At 40.5% G+C, this 21,069-nt stretch overlaps 1 protein-coding gene across 1 annotated transcript in view; it reads left to right on the top strand.

Moving 5' to 3' along the window:
• The window catches only part of EIF3B (eukaryotic translation initiation factor 3 subunit B), a 33,842-nt gene extending 14,268 nt beyond the window's left edge, over nt 1-19,574 (top strand). Inside the window, exons 4-19 of the mRNA XM_084641103.1 lie at nt 11-68; nt 519-647; nt 1,800-1,957; nt 3,290-3,421; nt 3,532-3,598; nt 4,248-4,294; nt 6,058-6,268; nt 6,879-6,951; nt 7,546-7,668; nt 8,627-8,705; nt 14,001-14,139; nt 14,755-14,880; nt 15,453-15,530; nt 16,138-16,246; nt 16,716-16,834; nt 19,020-19,574. Coding sequence (XP_084497229.1) covers nt 11-68; nt 519-647; nt 1,800-1,957; nt 3,290-3,421; nt 3,532-3,598; nt 4,248-4,294; nt 6,058-6,268; nt 6,879-6,951; nt 7,546-7,668; nt 8,627-8,705; nt 14,001-14,139; nt 14,755-14,880; nt 15,453-15,530; nt 16,138-16,246; nt 16,716-16,819 — 1,633 coding nt within the window. The 3' untranslated portion in view covers nt 16,820-16,834; nt 19,020-19,574. The remainder of the gene's footprint in view (nt 1-10; nt 69-518; nt 648-1,799; nt 1,958-3,289; nt 3,422-3,531; nt 3,599-4,247; nt 4,295-6,057; nt 6,269-6,878; nt 6,952-7,545; nt 7,669-8,626; nt 8,706-14,000; nt 14,140-14,754; nt 14,881-15,452; nt 15,531-16,137; nt 16,247-16,715; nt 16,835-19,019) is intronic.
• Nucleotides 19,575-21,069: the final 1,495 nt, after the last annotated feature.

The following is a 21,069-nucleotide window of genomic DNA, read 5'->3' as shown; positions in this document are numbered from 1 at the left end:
ACTCTTCTAGATACATGACAATCAGTGAAGAATGGGACATCCCAGAGAAACAGCCATTTAAAGACTTGGTATGTTTTGTTTTGTTTGTAAGATGAAAGGGCTATGTTATATGAAGCTTTGAATAAAAATATTCCATATTCTAAAACTCCTTATTGCTGTGGCATTCATACAAAAAATACAGAACAAAGCTATGTTGCTTTCATAGTGACCACTACTACTGTTTAGGAATTGTTATCTTCCCCCTCATGGAGAGCTGCAGCTCATCCAAAGAACTTGCCATAGTTCTTGGGCAAAGAGGGAAATGAGGTCCTGATATTTCAAATTGCTAATGTATTTTTCCAAAGTTTAAGCCAAAATAGCTAAAGAATTAAATTTCTGAAATCTGTAGTTAAATAACTTGTGGCTTGTAATTATCTTTGGTTTTTTATCATGTGTTCATAAAGTAGAATTTTCATCCTGGAGCATGAATATGGTATTTTTAGGAATTTGCTTCCTTAACTCCTGACTTCTTCTTTTAGGGGAATCTTCGCTACTGGTTGGAGGACCCAGACTGTAGGGATCAATACAGTGTGATCTTTGAGTCAGGAGACCGCACTTGCATCTATTGGAATGACGCAAAGGAACCAGTCGCAATTGAAGAAAGACCAGTGAGTGTCCTTGAAAGAACAGCTGCATATTCTAAATACAGTATGGTCATTAAGGCTCTAAAAAAGTGGTGAACTCGGGAAACTGGGGCAATAGTGAGATGACAATCTTGTTCAATTTTTGTGTGCTGGGATGTGGTGGGGCAGAATAAAGTTGTAACATTCACTTTCTTTGATGAAAACAACTTCTCCATTTCCTACTGTTCAGAGTACATTTTTTTTATTTGTTTTTAACTTTCTAAAGGAGATAATGTCATTCATTTAGAGGCAGGGTTGCCTGTTTTGGAAAGGAAATAAAGTTGAATGTGAACTGAGATGGTCTATTGGCTCTGCTACCTTGCTGTGATTTAAATTAACCTCCCCATCTGTAAATTAGGGATAATAACCAGACTAAGATGTTCCGATCAAAAGACCTAGAAGTGCAAAATCAGAGTTTGAGAGATCTCCGCTCATCAGTGGTGAGCGGGAGATTACTGCTGTCAAGTGCATGCTACTCCCTAGCTCCTCTTTATTGTGTCTCTGCTGAGAGAAGGAGCACTGAAGATTTGTGGTAGACTCAGTGCTGGAGGCAGTCCATCACCAGCAGCTCACATATCTGCTCTAGAGCCCAGGGAAGGAGACCTCAACAAGATTTTTCTGATGACAAGGAGCTCCTCTGTTATGGTTAGGAGAAGGCAAGGAGTAGGGAGAAATTGATTTGGGGGTGGTGAACAGCCTTCCAAATCAGCAGATGCTTATTAACCAAGGTTCATATAGAAGATGCCCTTTTCCCTCACCCTAGGTGAGGTTCAGGAGCTATATTTTGTTAGGAAGATTAGAACACACACTTCCCAGTAGTCCGAGAACAAGTGGCATGCTGAGCTTCTGGACACTGCTGAAGGCTTCCCACTACCATCCACCTCTGGCTCACTAGTTTTATTCTTCTGGTTAGTGAGTGTTTAAAGCTTGGAAGTTTCATTCAAAGGCATTTTCCAGGAAACATTCAGACTAAGGAAATAAGAACTGCACTCCAATCATGTTTAAGCTTGTGTAAATGTGGCTGCTGGATTACTTGTGGAACGGGGGGCGGTATGTGTGTGAAGCTACACACCACGCATACTGAGAGCCGTCTTAATGTAATTCATCTCTGATGTATGCTGTATACTTTGCTTGCAGCGGTGGACAGAAACCTATGTACGCTGGTCCCCAAAAGGTACTTACCTGGCTACATTCCATCAGAGAGGCATTGCTCTGTGGGGAGGAGAGAAGTTCAAACAGATTCAGAGGTTCAGTCACCAGGGGGTACAGCTTATCGACTTCTCACCTTGTGAAAGGTATGGTATAAAAGCAGTCTGAGATCATGTCTTGGGGAATAGAAAACACAGCATGTTTATTCTGCCTTATCTACTTTTAGGTATCATGGGTTTTCAATCTTAATTTCTCTGCTCTTTGGAATTGCCTTTTTTTCATTAAATATTTTTAGAATGTTTGTGTGTATCCGTAATTCTGTTTGACATGACTTTCTACTTTTTAAATTGGAAAAAGTATTTCAAGAACACAATCCAGAGTAATGAACTAAAGTATTTAATAATCTTCCAGTTTACTTCAATTTGTCAGGTACGAGCACCTTAATGCACACATAGACGGTATCTTTGAACTCAGTCTGTGATGCCTGTGAGTTGAGTTCTGGTCTTTCAGCAGAATGATCAGTTTATCAGCATCTTCAGGGGTTGTAATTTTCAGATGAATTAATTCTTTATGCTTTTTGTTTTATGATGGTATCTGTGGAGATTGTGAGGCAAATGGTGAAGCTTTCATTAAACCTATTTTTATCTCTTGTGAAGCTTAAGCTTCTGTTTTTTGTGTTTATGAATGGAAAGCCTGACTTAAAAGTATTTTGGTTTTAGATTTTTATTGTAGTTGAGATGTGCTTGGGCTCTTAATAGGAAAACATGTTCCTGTCCTGAAAGCTCCCATCTGGTACATTCTTGTCTCTAGGCCATCATGTTTTATACTATGTACCTCATTAGTCGTCATACATTGATGATGATTCCCCTTTACAACACCCAGGTGTGGTGGGTTTCTTGCTTGGATTGGGTGGCTTTTTGGCCAGAGGAATCCAGAGGCAATACCATAGTTTGGATGCCCAACACCACATCTGACACATCTAGGTACTGGAAAGAGTGCTGGATCCTGCCTGGGAACACTGATGTAATCAGACAGTCTATCTAAATGCTGATAAAGCTCCATCCCCCCTCTAACTGTTGAAAGAGAAGGGACTCTGTCCCCCTAGAACATCCACAGTTACACTGTGGTACTGCTCTACATCTCCATAGTAACTGCTGGTTCATGAGGTGGGTGAATAAGGCTCTCCACTACTCTACTCCTAGAGAGCTCTCCCTCTATCAAAAAGGGGCGTATGGGTGGCTATCTAATACTCAAGCCATCTCTCAACTCCTTCACTAGTTTGTGTAGGGGTGGACTGGAGAAAAGAGTTTATACTCTGCCCGTTCCCCAGTTCTGTCTGTGTCCTCTTTCAGTGCATGCCTCTTGAACTTTGCTTAGCTGGTTCTTCTCACAATTAGATGAAAGCATATTTGTGCTGAAATGATAATTACACCATATGAAAAGTGAAGCTAGTCATTTTCCCTCTCCCCTTTTTGTAGGTATTTAGTGACCTTCAGCCCTTTAATGGACACACAAGATGACCCTCAGGCCATAATCATCTGGGATACCCTAACTGGACAGAAGAAGCGAGGGTTCCACTGTGAAAGCTCAGCCCATTGGCCCATTTTTAAGTAGGTTGGGTAACAGTAGTAGAGGACAGATCACACTAAATGACTGGCCTCTTCTTACTAGTGAGGTAACATGGTAGATCTGATGATTCGTCTTCCTCTTATTTGTTCAGGTGGAGTCATGATGGTAAATTTTTTGCCCGAATGACATCAGACACCCTCAGCATCTATGAAACACCTGTAAGTGCTTTTTTACATATAACCTGCTTTATAATGTCAGCTGTACCTGAAGTGCTGCTTTTTTTTATTTTGAAGCAAGTTACTGCTAAAATTTGATTTTTAAAAAAAATCTGACTCTCCAGTAAATATTTATTAAAGGGTGAGAAATCAACCCTCTCTTGTTTTGCTCTTTCCTTGGGCTCCCAACATCCCCACTGTTCAGGATTTTGGTTGTTTTTTTTTTCTTCTTAATTTTCCACTGGGGTAGTAAAGGTTGGAAGGAAGCAGATAAGGAGAGCAACTTAATTTTTTAATGGCGCATAGAAAATACAGCCTTACAGTATCATATTTGTTTAATACTTTTGTCAGCAGATCACTACCAGAAAACCCCCCCTAAATCCATTCATGTAACACTATTGCTTACAACCTGCTTTATTTTCCAGTATGCCTCATCATCCAAATGCATATTTTTAATTTGTAGGGTTATGGGGACTAGAATTAGGATGCAAGAATTAGGATTATGGGGATGCGTAGCAAGTGTTTTTTGTACTATGTATCCAGGTAGTGATGAAATGGGGACATTTCCCTACCTCCTTAAGGGTGTTAATTTAAATAACCTACCTATGTAAGTATTTCTAACTTGCAAATTTATGATTTTTCTTTTTTGTAGTCTATGGGTTTGCTGGACAAGAAAAGTTTGAAAATCAACGGGATAAAGTGAGTTTATTCTCTTGTGAAGAGTTCTGCTCTTTTGTTTTGTTCTTGAGATATTATTGTGTGTTAAGATTCTAGTATTGTGGAGTTCAAGGCCAGAAGAGACCATTAGATCATGACCTATGTATTACAAGCCATTGCATTTCACCTAGTTATCCCTGTATTGAGGCCAACAACTTGGGTCTGACTAAAGCATATCTCACAGAAAGGCATGTTGTCTTGACTTGAAGACCTCAAAAGAAAGATAATCCACTTCCCTCGATGGTTTGTTCCAGGGGTAATCACCCTCACTGTTAAAATAAACCATATATGTGTACTTTACTTTATTTCTCATTTAAATTTTTTTACTTTAGCTTCTAGTTATTTGGTTCTTGTTAGTCCTCTCTCCACTAGATTAAAGAGCCTATTGGTACCCAGTATTTTCTCCCCAGGAAGATACTTATACAGTGTAATCACCTTGCCTCTTAAAGACCAGCAGACTGAGCTCTTTCAGTCTTTCTCACTATAAGATGTAGTTCTGGGTGGAGAGTGTTTAAATGCTGTTTCCCAGAACATCCCCTTCTCTTAGCTCATGGATCAGCCTTTCAGCCTGATATCTATATGCACTGAAAACTTTGCATTTGTGTAGTGGTTACACAATGAAGAATTAGTATCTAGTCCAGAACCATCTGCTGCTTATATTGGTGGTCAGCAGTGAGTCATTAGGCATCTTCCTCAGCAGAAGACAGGTTATGTCAGTGTTAGGTGGCTGTCAGTCAACTGGAATAATGTTAACTCTTCAACTCTTACGCTTTTGGTGCAGTAATAGAATTAGTACTTAGAATTTCAATATGATAGCAAGTTTCTTTTCAATGTTTATACTTTCCTTGCTGATGATCCTGGTCTACAGCTGTGGAGAAACTACCTATAAGGGAAGAAGTAAAGACATCTGTTTTTTACTCCTTCTCTCTTTCCATGCATTGGTGACAATTTTGTGAACTTTGCAATGATGCCTGAAATATATAAAAGCTTGATGATCTAAGGATCTAACTTGATGTTTCTGTTGTATAAACCAAAATGCATTTAACTCCAAGTTAAGGTTATTACATCAATAAAGGGATATCTTGTCTGATATTTGGCCTTCCATAGTCTTAAATAAGAGTGCACTGTACTTTACCAGCTGGCACTGAGGTAGCTAGGCTCATTCTATAATTCTATATGACTGTCATCATGATTCCTAAAGAAACAACTGACTTTTTCACCTTTCCAGGGTTCCAAAAGGCTTCTTAGAGAATGGGGATCTCTCTGAAGTAGATTTCTAGCTTCCTTGTTAAGGAAGCTAAGTGTGACAGATTGTAGGAGAGAAGTGTACTTTTAACATAGTTTAATGGGTTGTCTTTTTGTAACTCATTTTATCAACCTATCTCCCAAATCACTTGGGATTCTGCAATATGAGATGCGGTACTCTTTCTGCCTTTCCTAGATGTAAGTGTATTGTTTCTGCATCACTACTTGTCCACCTGTGAATGGCAAATCAAACCTGGGTTTTCTGCGGGGTCACCATGCAGGTCCTGGTAAATTTATTTTTAGTCATTCTCATTGCACTTGAATTTAGAGTTAGAATTCCTGCTTGTAGCCTAGCTTTAGTATCAAGCTACCTGGAAACTGACTGATTCACCATAATGTACCAAATGTAATGCAGAATGCTGTTCTTTATGTTGCTTGCAACATATCTTTAACTGATTAGTAATTGGACTTTTTTTTATGACATCTTGCCTCCTTCGTAGGGATTTCTCATGGTCTCCAGGGGGTAACATAATTGCGTTTTGGGTGCCTGAAGATAAAGATATCCCAGCAAGGGTGACACTGATGCAGCTCCCCTCCAGACAAGAAATCCGTGTGCGGAACCTGTTCAATGTGGTGGATTGCAAGCTGCATTGGCAAAAGAATGGAGATTATCTGTGTGTGAAGGTAGACAGGACTCCTAAAGGTACACAGGTATGTGCTTCCTAGGTGTGTTCATAAAACTGGTTCTGTCTCTGCTTTGCTTTGGTTTTTGCATTTCAGTATGGATTGATAAAAATGTGTGAATCAATTACTTGGTGTCAAAACCCTCTCATTTTTTCAGTTAGGTTTTTAAGGGCTATGTGTAAGGTCCTATGGGCGCTTAATGAGCATTGGACTTGACATCACTATCTATCGGGGTTCTGCAAGATCAATGAAAGTATGTCTGTCTTATTTTTGAAGCACCTGGGGACAGACCCCCTTCTTTCAGCATTTGTTGTATTTGTTTCAGCTGGTTTTGGTCCCACACATCTGTGGGACCTACCATATGTTTCAGTCCTCTTGAAATAGTCTCAACTTCTGTACCGTAGAAAGCCTGTTTTTGTTAACTCACAACTTGCTGAAGAAACTCCTGTTTTAATAAAGGTCTTTAGAAATGATTCATGATCTTTCTGTGTTATCTTCCATCCTCTAGGAAAATAAGCCCCAAAATGTCTAGTTTTATCCTCTTGAAGTACTAAAGTAGGCCAGTTGCATAGTCAACCTCATAGTCCTGTATTAAAATGAATTATACTAGATATTTGACCTATGTTGACTTTCACAGGGTGTGGTGACCAACTTTGAGATCTTCCGAATGAGAGAGAAGCAGGTCCCTGTGGATGTGGTAGAAATGAAAGGTAAATCCTAGAGACAAATGTGCTAACTATTTTTCTGACGTTGTGTATTTATACATACAGTATTCATCAGTGAATAAACTGACAAAATATTGTAGTGTAAAATGTTACAACTAATGGGTTTTAACAGATGAAGGACAACTGGATGGCAAACTTGTCTCTCTGTCTTGGCCCAGCTATTTCTGAATCTAAAAAAATTGCCTGGCAAACTGTTTTCTGCTTCAGTTGCTGTACTTTGACAACAAAGGAGAAGCTTCCCTAGTGGGAGACTGATGACTTAGTTAGAGCTTTACCCTTCTGTCTGAGGATATTCTGTACCAGGCTGGAAAAAAGCTGGAGTAGGTGATTGTGAACACCCCATAAGTATTATCCTCTGCATTTGTCTGGTTGGCTCACTAGAAGCAAAGCAGCAGTAGAAATCTTAATACCAAATTGCTCATCATAATGAATGTTCTCTTCCATATCCAGGATTTCTTCAGTCCTGTATACAGTAACTGCTTGGAATTGAAGTTGTGTAGAGAATGACTGACTTAACTCAAGAATTTTTTGTCCCTTTGTACAATGTTGGCTTTTGACACTTCTTTACATCTGTTGCAGAAAGTATCATAGCCTTTGCCTGGGAACCAAATGGAAGCAAGTTTGCTGTATTGCATGGAGAGCCTCCCCGAATTTCTATCTCCTTTTACCATGTCAAAAACAATGGGAAAATAGAGCTCATCAGTAAGTAGAGTTGACAGCAGGAGTACAGGTGAAGGAATCTAGGCATTAAGCACTTTATGTGGTGGTAGCAACCTGTTTACCCTGTAGACTTCTTACAGTTGCTTTTTCATAGACCGTTTGATACTTCTGGGCCCTGACGGAGGGCATGGGAGAGAACATGTCTTGAGCATGCTGCACTCCAGCTGTCTTGGGCTGGGAGAACAGCCCTGAGAGCAGGGGTATCAATTTATTCTGTAGTGAGGGCCAAATTACCATTTTATTCAGAGTCTGGGGGTTGAAAATGAAAGGTCCACTGGTAAAATATTAATCTTGCGGCCTGTGCCCCTTTTGCTGGCAAAGTTAAATACCACCTTTCTGTGACAGGGCAAAAAATGCATTTTTGAAACTTTCTTTCCCCTCTCCATTAATTCACCTTCTCTACACTTCCTCCCCAGTATTTTAAGGATTTCCGCCCTTTCTCAACTTGGACATTCTCTCCTTCTCCACGCCCTCCATTTTGGATTGTGGGCCTTATATTGATTTAACTTAAATCCGCAAGGAATCAGCTTAAACTAAATTGTGAAAAAGCACTCTTATGCCAAAAGAAGTATCCACATAAGGGGTTGCACCAATTTAACTACATCCGTTTCTAAACAATTTTAGTTAAATTGGTACAACTTGTGTGCTAAGGCTTTGGGGATTCCTGATTCTCTCTGCCTGCAAATGCACCTTTTTGAATGTTTGATCATCCCATTGTTTTCAGTTTAATCAGTGAGAGCAGATCCATGTTGGGTTTCATTCTTCCGATTAAAATACGACTATAGTAGACATGTTGCTTGTTAATTGCAGAGCTCAGCGGTGCCTTTTTGAGGACTCTGAGTGCCTGTCAATGTGATTGCTACTAAGCTTCTTGATACCATTGGATGGAGACTTCCATCCTTTCTATGTTGGCATAAATACAAATTTTGTTTCCTTTCAGAAATGTTTGACAAGCAGCAGGCAAATACGATATTCTGGAGTCCGCAAGGGCAGTTTTTAGTATTGGCTGGCTTGAGAAGGTGGGTATCGCAACTTGGCATTCTGAGAGAGCTCATTTTAAGTCAATGTAATGCTCTCAAAGAGCTAAAAAAAGATAGTCTTGATACAGTAGTGTGAAGGCTATCTGTAAGACAAATAGCCAAAATCTTAACCATCTGTCAGATAGAAAACCTGCTTGTATTAAGAGGATTATCTTTGTTTGGAAGAATCTAATTTTGACATACAGTAATCTGCCAGTTAGCCTTTCCAGGGTCTACATGGATTTTAATTTGTTTGCAAGTGATTGAGTTTTTCTTGAAGATAAATTTACCTGGTTGTAACTTCTACGTATTTTCTTGCCCTCTTCTGCCTGAAATTTAATTTCCTGAAGTAGCTGGCCTCCTTACATCAAAGGTAGTTAGTGCAGTAGATAAAATAACACCTCTTGTTCTGTGGCTAGCAGAAAATCCAATTTTATTTAGTCTATAAAAACAATTAATGAGATGCCTGTGTTTATATTGGATGCCTCTTCTGCCATCATATCAGATGAGGAATGAGGTTATTCTAATCTCGCCCACCATATTGTTCTCTTGGCTAAGTTTAGAATTCACGTCAGCTGTTTACTTCCTTAGTCTAAATAGAAAGATGTATTTATTCAGGGAGCCCCTCAGATTTCTCCCCCAGGCAGCAATACAAATGACTTATTCTATAAGAATTTTTACAATCTCAGATAAAATCATAACGGGGCTTTTTCTGATTTAAATATAACTTGGGGGCCCTGTCAATTTTGGTAAATCTGTCATAGCATTTTAAAAATCATCTTGAATTTCATGGTTACAGAAATTTAAATCTTACATATTCATGATTTTTGACAAATAATAGCATTTATTTAAAACATGTAAAGCCCTTAGGTCAGCATTTCTCAAACTGGGGATTTCACCCAGAATGGGGTGGCAAAGATGGGGGGAGAGGGGGTGGTCACAGTATTGCCACCCTTCTGTGCTGCCTTCACAGGCAACCATGGAGAAATAAGGGTGGCAATACCATATGCCACCATTACTTCTGCGCTGCTGCTGGGGGCAGCACTGCCTGCAGCCCTGGGCTCACGGCCAGCCCTTCCACTCTTCGGCCACCGTGCTCTGAAGGCAGGACAGAAGTAAGGGTGGCAATACCATGACACCCCCCCCCCCCCCCCATACACACACACTAATCAGATTTCACATTCTGTGAGGGTGTGTGTTTGTTTTTTTACAGCCATGAATTTGTAAGGGGTTTAAGTGTAACTGATGCTGAAGGGAGCAGTCACTTTTTCCTCAAGTCTGTCTTTCTATCATATAAGATCTCAAAAAGTTAGGGTTTGCATTCAGGTCATGGCTTCTTATGGTAAAGATGTCTTGTATGTCCTTATAAATGCCCTGTACATACCATTTTTCCTTTCATTAACCATACTAATGTTAGTGTAACTTTCTTAGACTATTCTCTTAGCCAGTTATTTAAAATCCTTGAATATATAAACGGGACTCTCTGGTAGGAGTAAGGAGGTTTTATTACCTCTGTATTTGGCACTGATGTGACTGATACTGGAATACAGTGTCCAGTTATGATATCCACAGTTCAAAAAGGATGTTGAAAAACTGGAGAGAGTTGAGAGAGTAGCCATGATAACGGTTAGAAAGTTTGCCTTCTAGGCATACAGCAGTTCTCAAAAAAGCTGGTTTTAGAGTTTAATGTACCCACCTTACATACACCCGCATCATATGTCATTTCAAAGCTTATGTTATGTATGTTTAGCTGAGATATGATATGGAGGTGTCAAGTGGTGCTGTAAGCCTTAGGCAGGGTGAAACAGTGGATCCCAAAGTGAGTGTCCACTTCTGCACAGTTCCAGAAACATTGCAACATGATTGTGACTACAGCTTTTAATGTTAGTTGAATTTAACACCTTAATGTAGTGTTTATTGGTCAGTTACCAAATGAAAATGTGTTGAGACGTTCATTGGATTTGCATTGGTACTATTTTTTTCTCCAGAAATGATGAAGCTTTTTAGCATGTGGCAAAAATGGTGAATATCAATGTTTTGCAATATACTAACGTGAAATGTTCTCAATCACATATTCTTAATTGTCAAAATATCTCTCACGTTATTATAAGTTTTCTATCTTTTCAGTTGAAATTTGCTGACCAAATCAGTCTCTCACTGAGACTGTGCATCAGCAACAGTAGATTGCATGCCCACAGTTTGTGCTGCATAGTGGGTAGATAGACATGTATCTGAATTCATAATGTAATGCTTCTCCATCTGTAAGCTTTTGTGTGTACGGTATAGCATTGTCTGCCTGGTAGAAGTTTTTAATTTGTAACTGCCTGTCCATGCAGTATTAACCTTTTGAAATAGTATAGAAACTAGCTTTTTAATTCAGTGACACTTAATGCACATATCAGTGTCAGAGATGACAGTATACAGCTTCATATTATGAATATGCAAAGCTGTGAGAGAAGTGATTTAGCAAAAAAAAAAATAGTGAAGACAAAGTCCTTGCCTCTGTATTGGAAATGGGTTACAGCTCTTACCAACAATATGACAAACCCTTTTGACCCTGAATCACATCTGGAGGTGCTTTTCAACATATCTACTGAACTGCATGTAACATCAGATATAAGAGTCTCTACTTAAAACAGCAGATGTTGCTGAAGAACAAATTGAAAGATTTGTGAGAGGTGCACTTGATTATGATGGGAGACACCGCTTCAGCCCAGTCAAGAAATCTGGCACTGACATTTACTGGCATGGCCAAGACCACCAAATTGAAATCTGGCAAAGGAGGGACCATCAGAGCAGCTATTAGTCCAAAAATTGTTTTCCACAGTGTACATAAAAGATGCAGTGGCGGTCATACAAATGATGTCTGGAGACAAATTTCACTCATTCAGTGAGTTGGCTGCTGAGCACTTGAGGCAGGTCCTAAAAGGATTTGACAAAGCTAGTTCCATAGTCTGTCTTTGACAGCTATAACTGTAACTGTGAAAAGTGCAGGAAGATCGCACTGGGCAGGTTCCGAAGTGGGATGCAAGAAATACCAAGTAATTGGATGTCCTGTCCTTCCATATGGAGAGATTCTAAAGTTGGTGTCCAAAAAGCAGTCGCTTGTAAAATTCCTCTGTGAATATATGGTTCAAAGTGCACCAGTGTAGGAGCACCCAGAGTACAAACATACCACCTTGCTGGAGGCTTTTCCAGTGGTGAAGTAGTAAAATACGTCACCAGTAGAGGTGTTGAAAGAAGTTCAGACTAGCACAGTACGCGAGAGGAAGCAGAGACAAAGATGCTTCTGAATGCTGTATGTACCAGTATGGCTTTTGGGTCTCTGGATGTCAAAGGAACCATATTAATTAAGTCACTGATGCAGATGTTTTGGTCCTTGCTGTTCATTACTTTCCAAAAATGGAACATGCAGATAAGATATGGATTGAAACTGGCACCATTACCAGCACCACTGACAAGCGTCACTTCATACCTGTGCATACAATTTGATGCACTCCCTCCTGACTTCTGCAACATATTTCCTATTTCCTGTCCATGCATTAATAGGATGTGACTGTCATCCCTAGTTCCAATTGCAGAAATAATCGGAATTTAATGTTGTAGAAACACAGGGAACTTACTCCCAGTTTGGCGAGATCTCTGAAGCGGTGACTGACAAGTGACAATTTCTGCAGCAAGGAATCTGGTAGCAGTGCTGTATTACAAGACAGAGAAAAGGAGACCCACAGAGACCTGAACTGCATGTATTTCAGTGTAGTCTTCAAAAAGGGCAAGTCACTGGCCAAACTCCCATTATGTAAGGACGGTTTTGAAGAGCATGTCAGCAGAGCATCTTGGCAAACAAAGATTTGGATGTCTTTGTGCAAAGGCAAACCAAATATTGGACCACCATTGCAACATGGATGGAAAAATATGGATGAACTACTTCCATATTCTTCAAGGGCCCAATGGCATCTAAGCTTCTACAAGACCTTATTTGTGCCATTACTAGTAAAGGGCCACTGCAAAATCAGCTGTCTGTAGTCAGAACAATCTTCACTGCACAGAACTGTGAAGACTGGTAATCCATGTGCTCTCAACACTTCATGCTGGGCAAGATAATAATATTGACTAGAAATGTCACCAACACTGTTACATTTCAATGACACCTGTACAAATTGATTATTTTGTTGTGATGCTGTATACTGTTGCCTCTGATGCTGTGAGGCCTCAAAAAAATCCAATGTTATGCCTTGAAATAATACATAGAGTCATAACACACACTTTTTTCAAAGTGGTCATTTCAACATGTTGATGGTGTCATTGTTTATCCCGGTTTTTATGGTAATGGCACCACTTGAGAGTTCTCATACCTCATCTTAAAGTAGACATCATAAGCTTTCAAGTGATGCTCACATGTGTAGAGAGGGTACACTAAGTCGACTATATCGGTGGTGTCTGCCACTCAGCTATGATAGTGATAGACTTAGGGAGTGCAGTCTATTTAGCTTAACAAAGAAAAGGTGATGGGGTGACTTCATTAGTCTATAAGTACCTACATAGGGAACAAATATTTAACAATGGGTTCTTCAGACTAACAGGTTTAACACAATCCAGTGTAAAGTTTTTTAACAGTGAAAGTAATTAACCATTGGAACAGTTTGTGGTGGATTCTCCATCTCTGACCATTTTTTAAATCAAGATTTAAGATTTTTCTAAAATATATGCTCTAGGAATTATTTTGGGGAAGTTCTATGGCCTGTATTATACAGGAGATCAGACTGGATGATCATAATGGCCTTCTGGCTTTGGAATCTATGAAAAGCAATGTGGTTATTCTATGTATTACTGGGCTTTACACATGTTAATGGTAAAGCCCTGCTTCTCATTTAGAAATCTGTTTTATTTTTGACTTTGTCTTTGCTACAGAAATAACCACATTTACACCATGCTTGTGAAATTTTGGCTGTACCCCAAGTGCATTCATAATGTGGTTTCTTTATGACTTTGAAGGGGAAAAAAACATGTTAAGGAACTTTAAGCCTACAAGGATACAAGGGTTAAAACTATTCCCCATTGTTCACAAAAATATAAAGAAACAGGTGTGATTTTAAAAACCCTTGGGCGAATCCATTTAAACACCAGCAATGGAAAAAATGTTAATATTGATGGGATTTTGTGGGGTGAGTTCATAAAGAATGTCACCTCCTAGTATAGATTTCTCTTCCCACCCCACCTTTAAAAAGGTCAGAGGGAAGTGTCAGCGGGCCTGGATCACATTTCCATCTTGTTCCTCATTGTTTGTCTTTGCAGCATGAATGGTGCCTTAACATTTGTTGATACATCAGACTGCACCGTGATGAATATTGCTGAACACTATACAGCCTCGGATGTAGAGTGGGATCCTACAGGCCGATATGTTGTGACATCTGTGTCCTGGTGGAGCCACAAGGTACTAAAGTTTCTGCTGTGATGTCTCCCTGCATGTTTAAGAGGGTCAATCTGGCTTTTCCTATGTTAACTACAAAATAAAGATATGTAGCGTTACTTGTATCTGTCAGTGGGTAATAGCTCCTGGTGTAATTCTTGCATGCCTATTTCACATACCAACTCATTGCTTTCCTGTGTCAATGAACTACTTCCTTATTATTCCAATCAGTGTACTGTATCTTTTTGATATGCAAGTATAAGGTTTTTAGTCTTTCGGATTAGTTCAGGAGCTTTCTTACTGCAGTTCAGATATCTTGGAAGGGCTGGTGGATACCTCTGCTTTGGATACTTCATAGGTGCTTCATTTTTGAAGTAGTATAACTTTTTTCTTTTTCTTTTTTGAGGAACATTACTTCAACTTAAAGTTAAAATAAGAAAGGGAAAAAAACAAAAACTCACACCCACCCCAAGCAGAGTGTTCACCCTAAAAAGGTAGAAGTTCCGAAGACTGAGTCCCACTAGGGACTTTCCTGTTGCTGTTGATTTTTCCATGGAATGCATTCAGATATATGACAATGGGGTAGAGCAGTATAAAACCCTTAGACATGAGTGAGATTTCTCACTTGCTGTTTTCCAGGTGGACAATGCCTACTGGCTGTGGACCTTCCAGGGTCGTCTCCTCCAGAAAAACAATAAAGACCGGTTCTGCCAGCTACTGTGGAGACCCCGACCTCCAACCTTGCTCAGCCAGGATCAGATAAAGGTATTGTATCTCAGTTTAACTCTTCTGGTGTGGGCATTGGTGTAGAGAATTAAAGAGTGGTCTAGTCACAAAGGGTGTGGCTTAAACTGGGGAATGGAAGACAACTCTACAGCAGTTTGCCTTACCACTAAGCAGAGACAATGTGAGAGCTGTTCACAAATTCACTGGGGGAATCTGTACGTTGAAATGGTTCTGTGTACGTTAACAGTACTCAATTGGAGTAGTCACTATTCCTATCACAAACTTATTTTTTGGTGTGTGTGGGGAGGTGGGAATGTTCTGAGGAAACTAGAAGGAAAGGTAATAGGAGCAGAGAGAACTGTTGAAAACTTGGATAAGGAGCAGACTTTGGCTATCCAAACTCCAGTGGTTGCTCAGGTACAGAAAAACTGAAGGTATCTATAGACCTAAGCAAGGAAGAGAAACTATAAATGACAGACGAGAGGGGATTTTTTTTATAGACATAAGCAAACTTGCAAAAATGCTGAGTATGCCTGGGCATATCTGAAGTGGCACCCTCTTATACATTAAGGTGGTCTCTAGTACTGGTTGACATAAGTTCTCTGTTGCAGCAAATTAAGAAGGACCTGAAGAGGTACTCCAAGATTTTTGAACAGAAGGATCGTCTAAGCCAAACCAAAGCCTCAAAGGTAAGAAGCTTCTGAGATCCAATGAATCAATGAAAGGCAGCTGATGTACTTGTAACTCATATTAATCTCGTGTCTCTTTGTCTAATTTCACGGACTGGGCCATATACTTTTGGGTCTGCTGCTGCCTCCAAGCTAATCGATGTTGTCCCTTATCTTGAGTAGGAGAAGCCATTGTGTTTTATGTCCAGGTTTCCCAGATTGTCCCCACATGATCCAGCCAGGAACATCATGAACTCAAGCACAAGCATATGTGTAGGGAAGGCAGTAAGGCAGAATTTGCTGGTTCTTCACTTGAAGAAACTGAGGCATGATGTTACTGGCATATGTTGGAGGAGGAATCAGGAAGAGTTTCTGTTAAATAAAGATACTTGAGTAATCTTGGCTGGCACTTGTGGGTTCCTGGTGACTGCCTGTTAGCCAGTTTTAGTATAAAAATTTCACAGAAACCATAAACCCATCTTGCCATGTTGGAGAAAGGTGTCTTAAACACCGATTATCTGTCAGAAGCTGCATTCATTAGCAGAAAACCCCTAGATCGCTTCCAAATGCATCCCACAAGGACACACTTTATTGATGGGCTTATTAACCTCTTGTTTTGCTTCTGTAGGAGCTCGTAGAAAGAAGACGTACAATGATGGAGGAGTTCAAGAAATACCGCAAGATGGCACAAGAATTATATTTGGAACAGAAGAATGAGCGTCTAGAGCTGCGAGGAGGTAAACCAGCCACTGGCAGCATTGTAAAGATGTGGCTTTATCAGTTAATTTTTTTTAAAGCACCAAATAAACATCACTCAGGCTATAGAAGCAGTCTTTGGTAGTGGATCAGTGTTTGGGAGTTGAAGACCACCTCTATGTGATGGGTTGGGGTCCCTTTTAACAATTATTCCCCCTCCTGCCAAAAATAATCCCTCGACCCATGCCCTAGCAGGTTTGCTCACTCCTCAGCTATTTTTTCCGTCTGCTATCTTGAGGTGGTGAGTAGTGAGAAGGCTACTGTTGCTGCCCATTGTGGTCAGTACTGATGGCTTTGCATGTAACATGCTGGAGGCCAGTGATTATGTTAAAATACCTTTTATTTTAAAGGTGCTTCTCTGCTGTGTATTTTCCTTTTTAGCAAATGCATTAGGCATTTTTGCCTCCTTGGTGGAAGTATTCAGGACTAATGCCTCTTCTTTTCTTCCAGGGGTGGACACAGATGAGCTGGACAGCAATGTAGATGACTGGGAAGAGGAGACTGTTGAGTTTTTTATCAATGAAGAAATTATTACCATTGCAGAACCAGAGTAGTCCAATAAAACTGTGGTAAGACAGATTGCCTTTCAATTGAGAAATATCTTTCCTATCAGCTGTTGCAGCGTACCTCCAACCTGTGTAAAAGTACTTTCTGGGAAAGCTTAAGGCTTATAGAGTGCAAAAATGAATGTTTCTATTCCTTTGACGAGGCTTTTGTACTTTGCTCTCAGTTGAAAGGTTCTGAATGGCCAATTGTAGTGCCAGTGGCCAGAAATGATAAAGGCTTTCTTTCTTCAAAGTGAATGGTTAGGTCAGCTCATAAATCTACGGGCACTTTCCAGTGTGATTCTTTCAAAGACTGAGAATCTGAGCCAATTCTTAAACATGATGCATTGCAGGCACCTGATGAAAGTGCCTATGCAGTATGACAGATGTTTATAATGATGCTAGTGGAGAGGTAAATTTTGTGTTCTGGTTATTGGAAGGACTAGAACCTTGAATTGGTGTAAACAATGTTCTGATGCACTATGTAAGAAGGTTTAATTACAGAACAAATTTGTTGCATACTCTTAAGTCAGGTATTACTCTTGAATTGACCAAAAGTCCTCATGCACTCTGCTACCTCTTCCTAAAAATGCCACTGAGATTTCAACATTTAACAAACATTTGTATTTAGTGTTACTGAAAGCACTTATTCATTATAAGTGTTTATTTGAAGCCTGTTTTAATCCAGAAGGCTGATTATCTTGCTGCATACTCCAACATATCCCCCAAATATTGGCAACAGGTATTGCAGATCTAGTGGAGCTTTCCTCCTTGGACACTTGCCAGACTGTTGTGAAGGAGATCCAAACCCTGAACCCCACTGTAGGCCTCTGGAGTCTGAACAGAGCACCATGTCTGGCTTGGTGTGTCTAGGCACACTTATAGGATGCAGTTCCTCTTTTAGCACCCCCTCCTGAGAGCCTAGCCTCTGGGACCAGTGCTGACTGCTCAGGCTCCCTTGTAGCTTAAACACATCTCTCCCAGAATTCCAGTCATAGTGGATGCTCTAGTTTTGAGTTAACTCTTCAGGGGAACATGAGGTGTAGCACACAACACACAGACTTTGCATGCGATTTTAAAGACACCATGGCTTTTTACTTCAGCAAGAAAGCACTGATCACTTAAAGGATAACACCCTGAATGCACACAACACACAGACTCTAGAACACGCTTACCTTGAGGGACAATCTGTGTTCAGAATTTCTTCCTGCCTCATCTGGCTTCTGCAGCAGCTTCCCTCAGTTTGAGCTGGTGAAAATGGCTGAAGATCCCAAGTATAGCAGCTCCTGCCCTCTAACTTTCTAGTCTCCTCTGTCAAGTTGCCTCTGATCAGCCTCCTCAGGTGATTACAGACCCCTGCAGGTAACTTTGTTACCAGGCAACATCTCCCCTGACAGTTCTCCTGGGTAGGAGCCAGGCTTTTGTCTCAAGATGCTGTTTTTTCAATAGAGGACCATCAAGACTGTTAGCCCTATGCCACTACATCTTGGAGTTTCAGTCCAACATGGAGGTAATAAAAAGATGGCAGAGAAATGAAAGGGCAACCCGTTCAGAATGACATTTATGGCTTGATAAAGTTGCATAGAATTCATACTCTGAGTTCCTAAATCGTACAGACACATTCCCCAAATCATCACAAGAGGATAGCCCTAGTTACTAGATCTGAGAAATGTGTACTTAGAAGGCTTAAATCATTTTTGTGTTGAAGAGGAAATATTGTTCAGTGGTTAGGACATTAGCCCAGGACTCAAGGGATCTGGATTCAATTCCCTGTACCATCTCAGACTTCTGTGTGACCATGGACAAGTCACTTAACTATGTAGTGACTGGAGTTAAGGCAGCAGCAGCAGCAGCTCTGCCCCCAGCAGCCCCATCAGTGTTAGGGCTGAATACTAAAACCTCCTCACCCGTCCAAAAATGCACAAATGTCACTTACATTCTCTAAATATGTTTTTAGTTCCAGTGGCCAGGGATGTCCTCTTGCCAATATTTGGGGGATGTGGAAGAGTGGAGGTAAGAAAGGGGGAGAAGCAGTCTTCTGGATTAAATAGGCTTCAGCTAATGAGTTACTTGGGAAGCACAACAGCAAAGGGTGAGTGGAGTGTAGTTGTAGAACTGCCTTTCCCTTGCTAGCAGCTGTGAGTTCGGAGTTTGTTTTGTGTGAGGCACGGTACTGACTTTGACTTTTCCTTTTTTTCCTTCTTTGCAGCACCGCCATATCTTGTACTGAAAAGGGGTTCATTTATTTTCAGAAAGCCTACACCATCTTCGGAATTTTTAATCCATATTCTCTCACTCTGGACGGTGAATGCACCAGGTTCTCTCCATTCTGACATATTGTAGTGCCTTTAAACCTCACTGTCAGCCGTGGGGATATTTGAAAGGCACTGCTTTTAAATTTTTATTCATTTGGGAGGCGTTGTCTTTCTTTTTAAATCCACCACCAGTATTTGCTGTCTGACTCCTGTGCATTGCTTACCAGTTGGCAATTTTGAACTGTTGCCAGTAGGTGAGCATTATCCGTGCACCTTCCAAAGTCTTGCATGCTCACAATGCTTCTCTTTGCAGAGGACTCTTTTTATGTCCCAGGTGCATGGACAGGTGTTTGTTTTGTATGGGGAAAGATCAGCAGGAAAACCATTTTTCATATGATGTATGTTAGTGTGCTGAAGCAGCACTACAGTGGGCTGTACCCTCCTCCATTCAGATTGTGACAGAATTCAACAGGTTGAACGTGGAAATAAAAGCAGACCTATACTAAAAACAGGCCGTCCGTGTGTTCTGTAGAAATCTTCCCTTGAATGACCAGAGTTGATCATTATCTGAATATTAATCTGTCAGGGTTCAGAATTTGCAGCTTCATTTGCATCCCAGTTCCTTCATGGCTGCACTGATTTTTACATGGCGTATTAGGTGGCAGACCAGCTTACATGTTTTTAACAATTATGATGCAATGTTTTGAAGATCAGTGGATGAATTTCTGAGACCTACTTACAAGGTGTAGCTATTGGCAGCAGCAGGATTATGGGAGATTTCCTGGGTTTTATTTGCAAGCTTTGGTTGAAAATCTATTCAGAGGAACACACTCTTCATGTGTGCTTTTTGGATATACCAGGAAGCCTATATTCTGATGTCTGGAGCCCCATACCTTGTGGTGAAGAAAGTACAGAGTATTTAACTTCTGGTTCAACTCCTCTTGAACAAACTTCCATGCAGCAGCAGCAAAACCAAAAAACCTTAATCTAGTTCTCAGCAGATAAGAGCTCTTAAATGAGCATATTTTATGGTGAAAATACAAGTCAATACTGTTTCTCGTATCATCCAGCTTTTTCATCCTTCAGAAAAATTAATATTTATCATGGATGATGTAAGCAGAATTCCAAATACCCACACTGAATGTAGATCATTAAAATTTTCTAGATAATCCATAATCAAGTAATTATCCCTTAATCTTATTTTTTTAGTCTTTCAGAAGTGATTCTGCAAGGTTATAACATGTTGAAGGAATACTGTAATTTATTAAAACTACTTCCCTTATTTAAAATCACTTCAGTAGTGAAAAACTGTCTTGTGGAAGTCCAAAGATCAGTTGCTAATAAGATTTTGTTGATGGTTGGCATCCAGGATTTATTATGGGACTGAAGTAATTCATGTAGTGGGGGTGATCTGCTCCTCTACCCATCAACAGTCCCAGAACTCAGCTTGTGAAGTGCATTAATGTGAAATGTCAAACTGTCTGCCATTTTGACAGATAGATAAGTGTTAGTCAGTTATATGTTCCGACTATTTCTGAAGAGGAAAATATTCTCCCATAACATGTTGTTGTGATCTGAATTTCTGTTTAATCGTTGGGGTATGGAGAATAAGTTTTAGTCTTGTCCAGTATGCCTTGTAGTTTTTCAGTGACGCATCTATCTTTTGGTATAGGATACTCTATACCAGTAGCTTTCAAACTTTTTTTCTGGTGACCCAGTTGAAGAAAATTGTTGATGCCTGCAGAGTGTTGGGGTGCAGGGGTGAGGGCTGTGGGGTAGGGCTGGGAATGAGGGCTTCAGGTTGGGGTCAGGGCTCTGGGTTGGGGGTGCAGGCTCTGGGCTGGGGCTGAGGGGCTTGGGGTGCGGGCTTACCTCAGGCGGCTCCTGGTCAGCGGCGCAGTGGGGGTGCTAAGGCAGGCTTCCTGCCTGTCCTGGCACCGCGGGCCGCGCATGTGCCCTGGAAGCAGCCAGCAGCAGGTCCGGCTCCTAGGCAGGTGGGAACCA

This window comes from Lepidochelys olivacea (assembly GCF_965140295.1).
Source record: "Lepidochelys olivacea isolate rLepOli2 genome assembly, chromosome: 10".
Lineage (NCBI taxonomy): Eukaryota > Metazoa > Chordata > Testudines > Cheloniidae > Lepidochelys > Lepidochelys olivacea.
The sequence above is the reverse complement of the archived record's forward strand: the minus strand, read 5'-3'. Positions and strand labels throughout refer to the sequence as shown.